This window comes from Podarcis vaucheri, assembly GCF_965113315.1.
Source record: "Podarcis vaucheri genome assembly, chromosome: 6".
NCBI classification, from domain to species: domain Eukaryota; kingdom Metazoa; phylum Chordata; class Lepidosauria; order Squamata; family Lacertidae; genus Podarcis; species Podarcis vaucheri.
The window spans coordinates 56,242,471-56,260,477 of NC_138764.1; the positions used below are offsets into that span (position 1 = coordinate 56,242,471).

At 48.8% G+C, this 18,007-nt stretch overlaps 2 protein-coding genes across 7 annotated transcripts in view; one reads left to right on the forward strand and one right to left on the reverse strand.

Moving 5' to 3' along the window:
* The window catches only part of SLC6A9 (solute carrier family 6 member 9), a 54,566-nt gene extending 49,969 nt beyond the window's left edge, over positions 1-4,597 (forward strand). For all 4 annotated transcript variants that reach the window (XM_082228864.1, XM_082228863.1, XM_082228865.1 and 1 more), the window contains 4 exons: positions 11-110; positions 1,474-1,574; positions 1,928-2,098; positions 2,206-4,597. In XM_082228864.1, the coding sequence (XP_082084990.1) occupies positions 11-110; positions 1,474-1,574; positions 1,928-2,098; positions 2,206-2,424 (591 nt within the window). In that variant the 3' untranslated portion in view covers positions 2,425-4,597. The remainder of the gene's footprint in view (positions 1-10; positions 111-1,473; positions 1,575-1,927; positions 2,099-2,205) is intronic.
* Positions 4,548-17,849, reverse strand: CCDC24 (coiled-coil domain containing 24). Of its 3 annotated transcripts, none has more exons than XM_082228883.1 (9): positions 17,592-17,849; positions 15,267-15,452; positions 13,342-13,526; positions 10,360-10,467; positions 8,466-8,552; positions 7,443-7,497; positions 6,054-6,123; positions 5,724-5,844; positions 4,548-5,334 (listed from the first exon to the last, which is right to left on the reverse strand). In XM_082228883.1, the coding sequence occupies exons 2-9, from the start codon at positions 15,420-15,422 to the stop codon at positions 4,965-4,967; spliced, it is 1,152 nt and encodes a 383-aa protein (XP_082085009.1). In that variant the 5' UTR covers positions 15,423-15,452; positions 17,592-17,849; the 3' UTR covers positions 4,548-4,964. The 3 variants fall into 3 exon arrangements, with proteins under 3 accessions (XP_082085009.1, XP_082085010.1, XP_082085008.1); XM_082228884.1 differs by having other exon boundaries at positions 15,267-15,427; positions 17,592-17,613; XM_082228882.1 differs by lacking the exon at positions 17,592-17,849 and adding an exon at positions 17,145-17,216.
* Positions 17,850-18,007: the final 158 nt, after the last annotated feature.

Here is an 18,007-nt window from a genome sequence, read left to right on the forward strand (position 1 = left end):
CATTCTCCAGGCTGGCATCTATTGGCTGTTGTTAATGGACAACTATGCAGCAAGCTTTTCACTTGTCGTTATTTCATGTGTCATGTGTGTCTCTATCATGTACATCTATGGTAAGTATCCTGAGAGTTGCCTGAAAGCTTCTTCTGGGATAGCCAGTCAAGATATGGGCCGTTTGCACTTTGTCCTTTTTAGAAGCTATGTCAGGAATAAGTTGGGCAGCAATTGGCATTCTCAATCAGAATTGGGCAGGGTATTCCACAGTCCAACAAAACCTTTCATTGGTAGTCAAGACTACCAAGACATCTTCCTTCTGTCTGCAGTGTGGCTGACATATAGGAACCCTAGAATTGTTAGGGAAATTGAATAAATTATATTCAACAAGAAAAAGGGATTGTGGTACCCCTGGGAAGGGAAATTAGCAAACTCTCTGCTCATTTTGGGCTTGTGAAACCTTCACCATAGATTAGTTTCTCCAGACTAACGATGACGGCAATGTTCTCCCTAGTCCCCAAATCCATATAGGAGTAACGTCACTCAGGCAGGGCGATATGGATTCTGTTGAAGATAACATGTCCAACAAGGCTTGTACCAATGGTCAGTTTGGTGAGGCACTTGCTGTGGTCCAAGATGCTGGGCTGATCTCCCATTCGCCTGTGAGAGAAATGCTTGTTGCTAGGAAAATAAACCATGCAAGAGCAGGCCTGGTGTCAGCATCTGGAATCTTGGACAACTGCTGAGGCCTCAGTATTATTTCTTGGCCCACCAATGCTGATGGCTGCTCTGGATCCTCTATGCCTTTCAGCTGGGACTGCAGGTAGCAGTATATCATCACCACCACCACACCACAATTTATTGATCACCTTCTTAAACCACTGATCTTAAGGCAATGTACACATAAAATAATTAAAAGCAATTAAAAACACAATAATAATAAATATAATTAAAACCCTAAGGAGTGGACACTCTTGTAAACAGCTATTTATCCAGTTGGGAAAGTCTTTGCATTTCCCACAGTGCCCTAGAGCTACATCAGGCACCCAAGGGCATTGTGGGAAAGTACAAAGGTGTCTCCTAGCTGTCTGTGGAAGTTGACCCATTAGAGGGCCCAGTTCCCACCCCACCCCACCCCACAAAAGAAACACAACCCTGGAACTGGGCTGTGTGCAAGGGTTCAGCTCCGTTGTCTCATCCAGGTCCTTTCCCATGAAGCAGTTGGAACCTCTGGGGCAAACTCTGACTATCTGGTGCTCTGCTTCCTGTCAAAACAGGGAAAATCTGTGGAATCATGATGTGGGGTGGGAAGAGAGACCCATCACGCGGGGAGAGAGTGCACAATCTACAATGTGGAGTCCCACAGACACCCTACTACATACAACAGGGCCCATGGAAACCTGCAGCTGGGCCTAGTGCCCAGTTACAACATCTCTGGTTTATGCCACTCCTCTGACCACCCTTTGCCTCTGCTCCACACAGGGCACCGGAACTACTTCAAGGACATTGAGATGATGCTGGGCTTCCCACCACCCATCTTCTTCCAAATCTGCTGGAGATTCATCTCTCCTGTTATCATATTTGTGAGTGTGTGACGAGAACACTCCCAGTGAGAGGGGGCTAGAATGGGAGGGAGAGGACTGTGAACAGCCACTCGCATATGAGTTGGGGGAGGAGGGAGATGTTAGGTAGCACACCAGTACAGGAGAGAACAGTGCCAAGGAAGGAGACAAGGGAAATACCAATGAGGAAGAACCACATATGCAAAGGCAAGAGGGGTTCCCAAAGATGCAGTGAGTGTAACATTGGGCATAAGCGTAACCAGTATGAAGGAGGACAGGAGGGTGTGGAATTAGGGCAGTTGCATGATGCCACCCCCCCCTCTTGCTCCTCTTGGGCTTTGTATCACTCAGTCTTCTTTCCCCTCTCTCCTCAGTTCATCCTCGTGTTCACAGTGATCCAGTACCGACCGATCTCCTACAATACCTATGTGTACCCCACCTGGGCCATCTCCATCGGTTTCCTTATGGCGCTCTCGTCAGTCATCTGCATCCCTATCTATGCCGTGTTCTACGTGTTGCGCTCAGAAGGGGACTCGCTGATGCAGGTGAGGCAGTCCGTGAGCAGGCTAGCCGAGCGCCCCCTGCCTTGGATCCCAATGGCCAAGGGCTTTGAAACCACTAACCCGTTCCCTTGCCTCCTGTCTCCCTGCAGCGTTTGAAAAACGCTACCCGTCCCAGCCGCGAGTGGGGCCCAGCCCTTATGGAGCACCGGAAAGGCCGCTATGCGCCAGTACTCAGCTCCTCCACGGAGTCCCAGCTGGAGGTGCAGCTGCTGAACCCCGAGAAGCCCAAGAGCGATGAGGCTGGCGTGGCTGTTGCCATCACCGTGGGAACCAACGGCTCTACCCACAGCCAGGACTCCAAGATCTGAACATGAGCCTGGGAGGCAGGGCAGGGAGCCCTCCTTGCACCTCCCCTCTCCCACCTGCCCTGGTTCTCCAAACCCTACTCTGCTCAGATATATGACAGCGTCCCCCCACTGGGTGGGGGAGCCCTGGCTCCCGGGCTGCGCCGGACTCTGGGGGAGGGGCTGTGAGTTCCAACCCCACCCACCTCATTAGTGCCCCCGTGCCATCTTGTAACCCTCATGTTTACAGTCACGTTCGGATGGCCCCAATTCGCAACCAGGACCAGGGTCAGGGGTGGGGAGGGTGTGCACTGGCTGAACCGTTGGGGGTGCCTTGGGAAAAGGCACCAGGAGGAGGGTCGGTTGGAGCCTCGCTGGCTCAGCAACCCCTTTGGGGGTGGATTCTGGCAGCTGCACCTGGGCCCAGGGGGTCTGGTATCTATTGGGGGTGGTATGCCCCATACTGCCCTGGATCAGGGCCCTGGGGACTGGCCCCACAGATAAGCAAATGGGGGGTTGGGGTGGGGGGAGGGGGAGGGCAAGAGGGTTGGTTGTAATTGTAAATGTTAATCCTGACATTCTAGGCATCGCTTGGCCACAGGCTAGGCAGCCTTCAGCTAGGCTGCTGCCCCTGCGAGGGCTTTTCCAGAGATGCATTTAAGACTGCACCTCCCCCCCAACCCAACCACTGCACAGACCTTCCCAGCTTCCCCACCTAGGAAAGGAAAGCTAGCTTCCCCAGCACTTAACAATTTGCACTTCTCGCCATGGCCTCCCATGATAAGAAACGTTCCTGCTAGAAACTATGTATTGAATTTGGCAGGTTAATGACTGGGGTGGGTGGGTAGGGGGCAGGAGAGCTCTCCTTAATTGGGTTGCAAGAGCATGGGAGGATCACAACTCCATGAACAAAAATATGCACTTGTCTCCCTTCTGATCTTAATATTGAGCCTTATTTGCACACCATCCAGAATCGCACACCTGCAGAGTGAAACATAAGCAAACAGCATCTCTCACAAATAGAAAACGCGACAGCTGAGAGGCTGGATGCACCGTATTATCATGATAGACATCTCGGGCAGCGCCAGAGACTCTGGGCAGCACATGCAGCTACTGGACAGATTTTGCCCAGGTGTGCATTCTTGGTCTAGACAGCATCTTCCGGATGCTCCCCCAAGCCTGTTATTCTGAAGCACTTTTCTACACTCTTCCCCTAAGAGGAATAAATTAATTTGAATGGGGTCTCCACAAAGGCAAGAGACCATTGGGACCTAGCTCTGCCCTATCCCACAGGGAAAGGGACAGAGCCAACCATGGTGCTAAGAGCAGATGATGTGCCAAGTCCTGCCCACACCATTGCAGGTGGGAAAGACACACACACACAGAGCAAAAGCACAAGCTTCCCTAAAGGCTATCCTGGCCAGGCCTGGCTTCCATGTGGCCCACTTCTCCACTAGTAGTGGGGGCAGAAGCTGCTAGCTTCATGGTGAAGCTTTGGAGAAGTTGGCCATAGGCACCAGCCCCGTCTCCAACTCCAAGGCTTTTCTCCCTAACACAAAGCAGGGCCTGTGCTGCCTCAGATGGGTAGGAGGTACTAATGGTTCCGTCTTTCGGCCTCACCGTCCCGTGTTTCCATGTCAGTGTTGCTGCCTGCACTTTACCCCCTAGAAATGCCTGGGTGGAGGAGACAGGAGACCCCGTCAGCCACAATCCTGTCTTGTACCCTGATGCCAATTCACTTAACCAATGCCAAACAGTGCATGTTGGGGGGCGCCCCTCAGCTCCCAGCCGTGCACGATTGCTGCGGTGTAGCCATGGTGCCAACAGCAAGGGCACACCTGGCTCCTACCCACGTGGTACCTGTTCCAGCCAGTGGCATGGGCATAGCAGCCAGCGTTCAAGTGCCAAACGTCTGCATCGTGAGCAGTTAAGAGGGAGAGGGGGGACAGATGGCTCCATGCCATGATGGTACTTTTGCCCTAAGCCGCCAGCCCCCAGACCTTCCCTCCTCTCCGCCGAGGCTGCACTATTTAATGCATGGTTCCGTGTCTGTCCTTTCCTCCTGTGTCGAAGGCGGCAGCTAGCATTGCCGCCTCATTGTTCATAGCAATAATTGTGACACGTCTCCCATACTGTGACTCTTCCAGTTGTAGATTTTTAAAGTCTGATAGATTTTAATGAAATTTATATTCCTGAACCTTGGGTGGTACAGTTCTTTGGTGTGTGTGGAGGAATGGGGAAGGTGTGGGTTGGGTTCACAGCCTCACTGCCACAAGGCCCACTGCTCTGTGTTGTGGACAAGAAGGAGAAGAAGCATCTCACTGGCATGGGTCCCACTTGCAAGTAGTTTATCTACATTCATGGGTTGGGGGAGGTTGTGTGTATGCATTTCTTTGCCTTTTTGCTTTCCCTGGAATCCCATTGACCCTGTTCACAAGGATGAGCAAAAGGCAACAGCAGAAACTCTTGAGGCACAGGATGCTGCAGGGCTGGGTCCCTTGAAGACCCTGCAGCATGGGAGTAGGAAATGAGGTACTTAAGGGAAGGCGGCAGCTCTCCATTCCCTAGCTGGGTCCTTTGCATCGCAGCAGCCGAGTGCGAGGGCAGAAGCGGGGCACTGGGCATGGCTCTGTAGGAGGCGTGGGGTGGAAGACATGGTCCAACCCTGCTACTGCCAGCCCGCAGGCTGAAGCAATCCTGCCCCCTTTCAGAGGCACTTCCAGCACAGGTCTGGGCAACAGAACATCAATGTCCTTCCTGGCTTGGTTGGGTTCCTCAACATCTCGCTGCAGCCATCCATAGGACCCTCGTGCTGAGTGGCCCCGCCGGGGTAGTGCCTGATGGCATAAAGGAGAAGTCTGGTCTCTGAGAGTTGGTGAAGAAGCAGGACTGATCTCTCCAAAGCTTGGTCCTTTTGCCGAGCCTCTTAAGCCACTGTGAAAGGAAAGGAAGGGGTTACCAAGAAGCAGGAGGTGTTGCCCAAGCATCTTTCCATGTAAAGCGTCAAGGACAGAAGAGCCTTAGTCTCTACAGCAGAACTAATGGGTCCTGCACAGAACAAACTCCAGAATTTTTACTTAAAATATGGCAGGTATGCTAGAGATCATACAGCACAAAGTGCCAGCAAGATGCCCCCTCTAGATGTTAGACTCCCAACAGCCCCACTTGGAGGGCACCGCGTTGGTGACCCCTGCCATAGAATAATAAACCAACCCTAAACTATGCTTGCACCTCTCTGCTGCAGGCGCCAGTTTGACAGCTCCCTCTCAGTTATAATATTATGCAGCTTCATGGTATCATAGCTTTGGTGCTTGCAGGCTCACCTGAATTGCGGCTGGTAGCTGCTACTCCCAAGATGTTTCGATATCAGGGAAGGACTGGTGCCTGGCTTAGGCTGGCTTAGCTGCAAATCCCGTTCCATGGCGCGCTTCTCCTCTTGTAATTCTGTGGAGATAAGACCCTATTTCATGGGGATTGGGGGAAGCAACAATCATGAAGAGCATTGGGGCTGGCACTCACAAAGAGACCATGCCCCATTGCAAATGCCACTCCTTGGCAACACCTGCCTAAAGATGATGGCTATAGGTACGATGATGCTGCATCCCTTCCCCAATTCCCAGCATGGCCTTATCCGAGACTCGGGTTCTGCATACCAGCCATGGTGGGCTCATGTGTTGCCTCTAGCAGCTCTGTAGCATGGTGATGCGCCTCCTCCAGTTGGCACTGTGGAACATGAAAAATGCTATAGGAAACACAACACAGAAGAAAGAAGCTGCTTCTTCAATTATACCATTTCTCTTAAAGATGTACATGTCTCTGCTCAAAGGTTTTCCTCGTGTTGGAAAGCCTTCCCGTATTAAATACCTTACTTTTCCGCCTAGCCTTCTAGTTGCCCCAGTCACTGCAGAAAGCTAATGGATAGGCACCAGCATATCCAGTCCCTTCAGCTGATGACGCTCATTTCATATTCTTCTGGAAAATAGTCTGTCAGGTTGCTGACTTAGAAACTTAGTGGGCTGACTTAAAAACCTCTAACAAATGAGAGCTTATTAAGCAGAGGCTAAATGGCCACTTCTCAGGGATGCTCTAGCAGTGAATAGCCTACATTGCCGGAGGCTGGAGTAGATTATCATTGGGATTAGATGATCATTCCAGCTTTTGACCCTGATTCCGCAGTCACAAGTCACTGTGATTTCATAACTTGGCAGCTCTCAGCACTATGGGTGTACTGCTGCAAAGGTGTGTTTTTTAATAAATCATCATCATCATCAGACACTGTTGACATGAAGTACTCTTGCAGCAGTCCTGCAGCCCAATGTGATAGTGTTTACACATCCAAATCATCATAACAGTTTTCCTGCCACTCACATCTTTCCTCAGACCCTCCCTGTCCCCCAGATTTGGGAAGGAGACAAAAAAGCTAGCTATTTGGGCAGTTGTAGAACTGGTAGAACTGGTATGGAAGCCAAACACCCTTGTCACTCCTCTCTTGATGAACTCAAGAGTTCTGTCCCAAGGCCTGCCCACACTCTGTTCTAACCCAGGCTGCCATAGCCATGGGAACATCTTTGTCGATACATCTCTGAGACCAAGCTCCTATGTACATGGGGAGGAGGGAAGACATGAGAGCGGTAATACTAGAACTTGGGTCCATCCAATGCAGAAGATGGTTGCAACATTCAGGACAAACAAAAGTAACTATGGAATTTGCCCCCATGAGATATAGGGATGGGTGCCAACTCAGATGACTTGCTGTGGGGATATCCTGCATGCAAATTTACTATAAGCATCTGTGAGAACAGGGTGCTAGACTAGATGGGGCTTTGGTCAGATCCCACAGCGCCTTGCCTCTGTTCTTACACAATAGTCTAGAAGGGCTGAGGAAATGTGGCCACAGATGCTCCACCTAAACTGCAACAAAAACCAGTCTCACAGACCTATTGGACAAAACTTGAAGCAGATCCTTGGAAGTGCATGGGAGAAACACTGCTTATGAGGAACTCTAGAGACCCTCCTTGAGATGCGAAGGGTTTATTCCTTACCTGTAAATAGGGGATGTATCTTTCCAGATCACAGCACTCATCCTCTAGCAAGGTTCTAGGAAAAATAGTATAGCCAGTGAGACCCAAAGGAGGTGACACATTTGGGACAGAAAGCAATTGCCAGCACTGCAGACTTGGTGTCTCCACATCTTCCTCACTTTTTGTTTACGTTCCCAATGTAGGGGCTGGCAATTCAATTGAAAGTTAGATGTGAGGATAGCCACCATCTGCTTGCAGTGGCAGTTCATGTTGCTAGGGATGAGAAGAGAAAGCCACACTACTTTGAAGTAGTTCGTAACTAGGCACAAGTATCTCTAATGCCGACAGTGTTTCTAAACCTTGTTTTGTACTCTGCTGCTCTCCTTGTTCAGAGTTCCTGGCTGGTGAACACTTTCTGGCATTTCTGGGGGTGGACTTAAGCAAGCTCCCTTCAATAACTATACATACTGCCTGGAATATGCAGGATGCCCACAAGATGGAAGAATCTTTACAAAGCCCTTTGTGTGTTCCCCACTGGAGACTGCACTGGGAGCCAAGACTATGTATGGCTTAGACACCACACTCCTGTGTTGCTTCTTGACCTTCTCTTGCAGTTCCCACATTTTTATGCTATGCCTTTCCCACCAAGTTCTGCCACAACTGCTGTTTGATCTGCTTCACTCCTTGCAATTACACAGAGCAAAATGTGCCACTGAAATTATATCTGTACCCAGAGGAAGTTTGGAAAGAGACTCTTGCCCCTCCTTCTCTTCATGATTGTGGTACAGGCCAGACTGGGAGACAGCTGATGGGGAGAGTTAGAAGGTAGAATACAAGCTGCTTGGGTCCATCTGCACACATTTTCACACAATGCCATCCCCAGCTTCCCTTCTGTCTCTGCAGTGAGTTTACTGTTCTCAGACACAAGGCCTTCTGTTATATCTGCCTTCCAGACACCTGCAACGGATACCTGTAACCCTCTTGTGCCTTCTTCCCTCTTACAATATTTGTGCAAATAAAAAACCTAATAGAGCAAAAACTTACCGAAGTTGAGAGGCTACCTCACTGATATGGGCAATATTCAGTTTATTACAGAAGGATTCCAGATTAGCGGTTCTGGAGAATAATGGCCTAAGGAAACAGAAATTGGGTGAGACTTGCATTTTCCTGTGACCAGACGGGCTTGATGCCTGCAACTGGGCATTCCTGCACTAAACAAAGCTTGAATGGGACACTGGCACAAGGATCAGGTAACAGAATTTGGTTGGGGATGTCAGTCATTTTCTTTCCAGGACCCCTAGTCTCTTTCAATGAGTTGTACTCCCATCCTCTCTGTATGGCTGTCACAGGACAGGGATTCATCAAACTGAACTAGCATGCTTCTTAGGACTCAGACACAGAACATTAAAATCACAGACCATGCCCCAGTGGAAGCAACCCTCATAATAGGAGAGGAAGCATAAACTACCCAATCATGATCCTTCAGCCCCATCCTAACCACAAACAAACTACCTAGAGAGTCTCTTGAAAACTCTCCAAAACTACTTTAAGGACATCGAAGTGGACGACGTTGCAACCCCCCTTCTCTGGGACACAATGAAAGTGGTCATCAGAGGAGCTTACATAAAGGAGAGGACATCCCTTAAAAAACAAACTTCCTCAAAAATTGGTAAATTAGAACAAGACATTTCAACCTTGCCACCACACTACAAACAAACAGGAGCCAAAAAAACTCCTTAAATTCATAGAACAAAAAAGATGGGCAATTGACTCTCCAGAAATCAATAAAACAATGATTAACATCCTATACTCTAAACAATGCTTTTACGAATATGGAGGGAAGAACTCCATACTATTAGCAAACAGATGCGGGGGGGGGGGAATCACTCAAAACAAGTATACACACTGTGTCACTATAAAAGACGGTAGTGCTAACATCCACCACCAAAGAAATAACCTCAGAATTTTGTGCCAACCTATACACCTCCCGCAACCCACCTGAACAGGAAATCAGAAGATTTCTAACAGGGCTGGCCATGCCAACCATAACTGCAGAGGAACAAAAATTCATGGGGACACCATCAAAAACATCCCCACAACAGCACACCCATTTCTCCAAAACAAACTAAAGTAAATCCCCACAACACTGATGCAATCAAAGAACAATGGGCGCATGATATAGGCTATGAAATTAACCCCACCCAATGGACTAGAATGTGGTCTATACCTCCATATCAGCCAAAAGTCCATATCAGCCAAAAGAAGGGAACTCACTCTGAAACTCACCTACAGGTGGTACTTAGCACCACAGAAACTGGAGCTGATATGCCCAGGAACCTCACCAAGATGTTTGAGAGACTGTACCTCCACATACCAACCTGCTCTTGGTTTCTTCAACTAGATATAAAAGGAAAACATACTAGGGGTGGGATTCACCTACATCTCTGTCAGTGGAAGCCCTGCACAAAGATTTCTGCTTGCTCAGTGAGTCTCCCCACCACACCCCATTGATATTGCCCCATCTTTGCTGGCTGAGTCTGTAATTTCACAGCCTCTCTGACTTAACATTAAGGTTCTATCCAAAATGGAGACTTATAATTTAAGTGGGCACACCACTGCTAATTCTACATGTGCATAATTTGCATATCTATATAAATAATACAAACACATTTCTAGATTAATGCCACAATGGGACTGAAACCAGCACGGAGGCCAACTCACTGCAAGTCCCCACTCCTGGAACTTGTATGAGGATCAAATGAGATAAGAGTGATCAGTCCCAAACTGCCCATAGATGCAAAAAGTACCAATCGCTGCTAGGTTGCTAAGTCTATGGCATATGGCACTCTGTGGTGATACAGTTCATGGTGTTCCGGGTAAGAACAAGTCACAGCCCAGAAGTTCATTGTGTGGAGGCTGCAGCTTCCTTCAGTCTTACCTGATTAGGGCACTGCTCCCAGATGAAGACTGACTATTGCCAGCATTTGCCTTCAGTGCAAAGGTGACCACATGAGGGCTGTATTTAGCGATGGCACAATCTTGGTTCCTGTGAAGCAGAAAACGTACACCCATAAGGTAATTGTTCATCTCCAGGACAAGGACAAGAGAAGACCAGTTGGTGGCAGTGCTGGGTCACAAAACCACCCAGTAGCTGGAATGAATAGAAGCCTAAAAGGAAAAACAACCTGGACTAAAGAGCCCAGTGAGGTCCAATTTTCCATACCAAGTAGACCACAAAAGTAGTTTGACACAGAACCAAGAGAACACATACTGTATTGTGCAGTGGGGAGACTGAGGCAAAATTTTGATGCCACGCCCCAGTCCTTGCCCTGCCTTCCCAAAGCCAGCTAAGTGAGACAACAGGCTTTGGGAGAGTCCTAGAGCACTCCAGGGAAGCAGCAATTAGGCTTTGGGCAGGAGGCAGGAGGACTCTAGGACCCTGCCAGATCCTTTACACCTCCTTCGCCAATCCTAGTGCCTTGCTTATCTGGCTTTGGGAAGGCAGCATGAGGGCTGGGGAGGGTGTCAAATGTTGCCCAGGACCAACAAAACAGGCCTTGAGGGCTACATGCAGCCCTCAGGCCATTCATTGGACCCGGTTCTAGGCAGCACACAGGGAGCCATGACCTGTGCTCACGTCAATTCAACAAGAGGGGAGCTATTTGAAAGTACCGTATTTTTCGCTCTATAACACGCAGATTTTTTCTCCTAAAAAGGAAGGGGAAATGTCTGTGCGTGTTATGCAGCGAATGTGTGGTCCCTGGAGCCGAAAAATGAGGCAAAAATCAAACCGCGCTTCAGGGAGAAGGGAGCTCCGTGAGAGAGGAAGCTGTTGCTTTCCTGCATTCTGCCTCAGGGTCTTACCGCCCACCCGCTTCTGTTTCCTTGCTGTGTTTGCTCAAACGGAACAAAGAGCAGGGAAAGCCCCTCCCCTCCAGGCAAGAAGAGAGGAAAAGCAGAGCGTCCTTGTCCTTCGTTCTATCCTCTCCCTGCTCCGGAGGGAACAATGTTTGTGAAGGGAAGAGAGATTGCAGGTTCGGCTTAAAATTCTGATTTGACTTCCTGCTTTTTGTTTTTGGAGACACACAGCATTCAAATATGCTTTCTTCCATTTAAAAGGATGAAATCCTTAAACAGTGTTTTGCCTGTAAATTCATGCGATCTGGAAGATTACAGTGTCTGTACCTCTTAAGGGATGGCAAAGCTTAGGTTTCGCTGCTAAATAGTTCTTAATGCAGTTAAAATGCTTTCTTCTGTCATGCTGGTGGGAGGGAGAGGGAGAGGGAGAGAGAGAGAGAGAGAGAGAGAGAGCACGCTTGTGTGGGTGGGTGGGGGAAAACTTTTGCCTTCCTTTCCTCACGTTATAGCCCTCTCCTGCATTCTTAGCCTTCTGTGTTTTTCCTTCCTCCCCACTTAAAATGTGGTTACAAAGCATGGATCCACATGGATCCTCAGGATCTTTGCATTGGGTCACCCCAAATTCACCATCAGAGCACATAGCATGTCCATGGCTACAGCCTGTCCCCCCCAAAAAAAAAATCACGCACCCACTGTTGCCTGGGGCTGCAATGGTGCAAAAACGTGGTTAAAAAGTATGGGTCCACATGGATCCTCAGGATCTTTGCATTGGGTCACCCCAAATTCACCATCAGATCACATGTCTGTGGCCACAGCATGAAGCACAAAAATGATACGTCCACTGTTTCATTCAGAATATTTTTTCCCTTGTTTTCCTCCTCTAAAAACGATGTGCGTGTTATGGTCAGGTGCGTGTTATAGAGCGAAAAATACGGTAAGTAACAAATGCAGAATTTCAGGTTGTGACTGAGAGATAGTAGAAAGGTTTGAAGGGTGTGAAGGGATTCTCCGATAGGGCAACATGGTACAAACAACTCCAGCATGAGGAGTTTGAGAGCTTATCCCTTACTAGCCAGCCTGTTCTAATCCGTGCCTTCACTGAGCTATTCATTGGTTACACAGGGCTAAGGCAGGGAGCAAATCCTCAGGCTAGGGTTCCAGCAGGTGCTGATCCCAGTGCTCACTCGGATGAATGCTCACTTTGAACTTGGAGGTGAGACATAATCCCAGCCTCAGGCTATGGACTGGACACACCATAAAAAACAAATGCACTAGCAGGACTGGCATTCTTGATAGAGGCGCTCAGCAATGTGATTCCTGCATGATGTAAGGGAGCTATGTGGGAATGACAAAGGCTATATGATTGAGACCCAAAGAATGGGAATGTAAGGCTAGAATTAATTCTACAGATAAAAAAGACTAGAGAGACACACAAACTGACAAGCTACACTTGAATGGGGAGCGCAAGTTACAGATGGAGGTGTACGTTGCAAACATGTGTTTGGTACAGGTTATTTTTGCTGGACATTGGCCATCTGAGTGGCAATCATGTTGAAGCTATACTGGAACTGCCAATTAAATTGCATTGGAGCTGATATTTCCTAATAAGCATTTCTGGAACAGTCACCCTTAAAAGGCAAAGGGAGAAAGAATACTGTGTCACTAGTGTAAATATATAGTTTAGTCGCTAGGTGGCACTGGACTTATTTATATCTGAGTGGAATCAGAGATTTCCCCCATCCTGTTCTTGTTAAGAGAGACAATCAAGTTATTGTCTAGCCTCCTAACTGATTTGTCCCATGAAACTCTAAGCCTCTCGTAACAAATAGTTATGGCTTCCTCAATCTAGACTGCTTTGGCCAAAAGATGATGTAAAACTCACCCATTCCGCACACATAAATACCACCAGGCACATCAGTTGGAAACTAATGGGCTCATTCTTATATCAAATAGGCTTCAGGTCTTAATATAGTCTGCTTGCTTTTCTTCTATCCCTACTACCTGCTCCCCCTTAACTCAGCCCTTAATTCTCTCAAGTCCCTTCTCTTCCAATCTCCAGTACCTGCCCTCCTGCGATGCCTTCTGCTGTAGGCCAATTAGAAGAAGGCGGATCTCCTCCCTCACCAGCTCCTTGAGGTTGGGGGGAGCTGCCAGCAAGGCCCAGCTGTCATCCGCTTGCAGTGGGCTTTGCTCCACTCCAAGGCGGCCTGACTGCAACTCCTGATGGAATTCCAACAGTGTCCACACCTGTAAATAGGGAAGGGGTTGGACTGCATTAGGGACAGTGCATTGCCACATGCAGAAATTCACACATGTGCACATTGGCACAAACTGCAGTAACTTTCTCAAAGTAATCTTTCCCCCACCCTCCACCTCCCCAAATGATGAAGCACTGACACAACCTAAAAATACAAGTTGCACTCCCATTCCCAGTATTGCTGGGAAATCAAGCCAGGTGCCTGCCTGCAAGAAAAGAAAATCAATACCTAGCCATGGTTTAGTTACTCACCTGATGGTAGACAATTACATTTCCTAAAGGCCACAGTCAGGGAACTGACAACTTTTCAGAAGTATGTCATGCATCAAGGAAATAAAAGATGCTTCAAATGTGATAAATGTGTGTGAGAGCACACTGAATTCAGTAAAACGTTGCATCCGCCGTAAGACTTGGAACAGACTATGAGGCTATTAGTTTATGTGAAGAGTATTTTAGGATTAAGAGTGAAGTTTTTAGGTTTTAAAAAAACAACTCTTTTGCAGAAAGTGGGCAAAGTTGCCTGCAGAAGATAAGAACACCAGCCAGGACACTGTCATTCCAATGTAGCTGGCAAGAGGGCACTGCATTGTTGCCGTCTGTACACTCCATAAAAGGTGCAAAGCTGCAGACAGCCCACCCACAATCATTCTCTCCCTCCCCCCATGAGGAAAGTCAAGGTCATGCCGCAAAAATATCTGCAGGATATTTGTAAGGCAAGCGAGCGCCAGAACTCCCTTTCTGGCCCCACACATCCACAAGAGGAACGTTATGGTACAGCTGCTTCCCTGGGCGGCCTCTCAGATATCCAATTGGGGAGGGGAGCAGAGACACAGCAGGGACAGGCAGTACCTGGGCCACATTTATCAGGCTTGTGATGAAGGTGTAATAGACAGCCAGGTGAGAGAACCCATAAAGGCTGGGGAGGGGGTCACTGGCCACAATGGGGGGGGCTGGATCTCAAGCAAAGCTCTAACATGAAGAAGTGATAGAGAAAGGTGCCATCTTGTCAGGGTGTGCTGTGCTTGCTCTTCTGGTTTCAGGAGGAGGTAAGGCAATTACCATGTGAAAAGCCTCTGGGATGTTTACTGTTCTTCTCAGCTGCAGTCAGGACCATGCTGAATAAAGAAAGGGCATGAATGCTGGAGGAGAACAAAGGGCCTGGAATAGCATGGATTAGGGGCTCTGGCCAAGCATTAGGAACCAGCTGAGCTGGGAGCTGGCAAATGGGGACCTTGTCAAACAGGGAGGGGGTGGTTGCAATATTTTATCCCCTCCTTGACTTGCCTTCTCAGATATGCTTTCCTTTCACTGAAATTAAACAGCACTCAAAGCAGATGTAAGTGGCAAACCAGAGGTTTTTTCCATACACACATGAATGCTACTCTATATGAAAATGCATGTATGCCAAAACTAGTGGCCAGTGCTCAGTGGAAGGGGGCTTAATACAATTTATAAGCCCTCCCTTAGTGCCGCTCAATTTTAGCACTCAGTCCACTCCACTCCACTCAATCTATAGACATGAAAGGCAGGCCCTTTCATCAGTCAAATCCCCTTACAAATTTAGTGCTGCCTCTTTAGCTGATGAGACCTAGATTTTATGCTTTATTCAGATATCGTTTTGTCACCAGCCACTTCTAAATTGTGTAGTAAGAGGGGTGATTGGTTTGTTTGTTTGTTCTGCTCTTTTGTGAATCATTTTGAATAGGAGATCCAGTATTTCGGTACTTAACCTCAGCATGAAGTTCCAAGCTCCGTTCCACAAGGCCATGACCCAAGATAGCTTTTGCCTCAAGCCTCTCACTGGGTGCTAATTGTTCCTCTACCATTGTCCAGAGTGATGGTATGGACTGCAAGGATTCCCCAGATGCACCAGGCAAGGGCAACATGGGTGCTGTATCCGATTCCACGATAATGGGCTTTAAAGGAAAAAAAGATTGTGCCAATGAGACAGTGAGTAGAAGCTCCACATCACAACTATTCGGTGCCACATGCAATGGTGCACCTAGGTAATTTTAGACACTGAACTTAATTGTTTTACACATGGGCTGCTGCCCTCCCAAGATTCACAAATATTATTGAAAAGCATTGAAAGTATTCAATTATCTGAGGTTCTGCCCCCCCCCAACAGAAACCTGGCCCTCCGCAATGTCCTATTTATGAGGTATTTTTACCCATGATTCCCCAAGAAAAGCTCAATAACTTTGTCCCTCCCCAACTAAAATCCTGGCCACATCCATGGTTTTACACCCCTCTCCCATTAGGGACGTGGGTGGCGCTGTGGGTTAAACCACAGAGCCTAGGACTTGCCGATCACACAGAGCCTAGGACTTGCCGATCAGAAGGTCAGCGGTTTGAATCCCCGCAAAAGGGTGAGCTCCCATTGCTTGGTCCCTGCTCCTGCCAACCTAGCAGTTCGAAAGCACGTCAAAGTGCAAGTAGATGAATAGGTACCGCTCCGGCGGGAAGGTAAATGCCGCTTCTGTGCGCTGCTCTGGTTCGCCAGAAGCGGCTTAGTCATGCTGGCCACATGACCAGCTGTACGTCGGCTCCCTCGGCCAATAAAGCGAGATGAGCGCCGCAACCCCAGAGTTGGTCACGACTGGACCTAATGGTCAGGAGTCCCTTTACCATTTACCCATTAGACAGCCACACATATTACATTTGTCAGTTGTCAGTTGTAAGGTAAGCCATTCCCATGTTTTATAACTGCTCCTACATTCCTGATACATTAGCACAATAGATAAATGGTTGTGAAATACTCTGAGCATGTACAGTTTCACATTCTAAACTCACTTAAGTCATAGCACTAGCATTACAGGAATACAATGGAATTTGCTTCTGCTGCCCTGATGTTAAACACATTTATGGGGGGGGGGGAGCAGGGGAGCCGACTTATAAAAAATATGGGGGGGGCCATACCGGGGTCCTGCCCCGGGAAGTTTTCTAAATTTTAGATGAAAATTAGTGAGTTTTAAAGTATTTCGGCGGAGCCGGAGCGATTGGAGAGGAGGGGGCTTGTTGCCGGATTCTTCAGCTGGGCCGGAGATCCGCTGCTGGGGGGGTCCCTGGGCCGAGTTGTGAGCACGGCCTGCTGAAGGGAGATCCAGCCGATTGCGCGACGGGGACGGCCGGGGCTCTCCGGCTAGGGCGTGCGGCTGGCTGGCTAGGGAGCAGGTGGGGAGGAGGCGGGGGACAGCGGCGGCGCTCTGCTGGAGGGGCGCCCGAGATTATTGGGGGGGGCAGAGGCCCCCAAATGAATTTTTGAGGGGGCTCGGGCCCCCTTAGGCCCCATGGAGTTGGCGCCTATGGGGGGGAGCACCAAGGATGAAAGTAAAAGTAAAAAATAGAATTGAGTGCCATGTACATGCCTGGCTAACCACCCTCTGACTAAAACTGTTGTAGAAAATAAGGATGCTGCTGTGACTACCATCAGCGCCAATAGACCACAACATGCCCATGCCAGCCCAGGTGCTGCCACAGGTCGTTTGTTCCTGACTCCATCACCTGACACTCTCTAGATGGCCATTTGAGGGGGCCCAATTTTGTGGTGCTCTGTACTTTCCCCCTGAGTTGCACTACTGTCTACAAATCCTGTTACTTGCACTCACCTTTCTACCACGTGGGTCACCAGACAATAAGAGCATATAATTTTTCTTGCTCCCCATATACCAAACTCATCCCCTCACATTAACCTCAAGAGTCACATTAATTCTCGTTAATCGTAACCATTATTAATCATTATTATTATTTATTTGTACCCCGCCCATCAGGCTGGGTTTCCCCAGCCACTCTGGACGGCTTCCAACAAAGATTAAAAATACATTAAAATGTCACACATTAAAAACTTCCCTGAAGTTTGTATTCTGAATGTCAGGTAGTTGTTTATAGCCCCAAATGTAACCTATTGCCCATTATCCCTCCCCATAGTTGCTCCCCAGTGCTTAACTCACCTACGTCCCGGCCCACCGAGCCCACTTCCGCCCCAGACCTTTAACTCTCCCCACACTTCCTCACTCCCTACGGACTCACGGACATAACTCTGCGGTAGCCCTCACCTGCGACACCGGGCGGAGGGGCGGAGGGGCGGAGGGCCAGGCGTCTTGCCCTATCCGAGCCCCCTCCACCCTTTAACTCTCTGGAATATAAACTCGCCGTCTCCATGGTAACGCCCCGCCGCGTTCCTCTGAAACCTCGCCTCTTAAAGGAGCCGTGCCCACGAGGCAGACAGGATGTCGGTCGAGCGTGGAGACGGGCGTCCCGGGGGAAGGAAGCGTGCGCGTTGAAGCTCTTGGCGCGCCCGCGCTTGCACCCAAGCAATCGGAGGTAAAGAGAAGCCACACGTCGGCCAGTTTTCATCCAGGAGGGGTCCCACTGGCTTTACGCTTTGGCAACAGTACAGTATTGAGAAACTTCTTTCTTTGCCTCTTAATGTTCCTAGGATTAAGATGGGGGGGGGGAGGGAGAGATCCAG

Excerpts from the sequence above, each read along its gene's own strand:
- CCDC24 (XM_082228882.1), bottom strand. The coding sequence starts at position 17,201 with ATGGGGAGCAAGAAAAATTATATGCTCTTATTGTCTGGTGACCCACGT. Across the intron at positions 15,453-17,144 it reads GTGACCCACGTGGTAGAAAG|CCCATTATCGTGGAATCGGA; the intron begins GTGAGTGCAAGT and ends TTTCCTTTAAAG. Across the intron at positions 5,335-5,723 it reads AGCTACCAGCCGCAATTCAG|TGGCTTAAGAGGCTCGGCAA; the intron begins GTGAGCCTGCAA and ends TTCCTTTCACAG.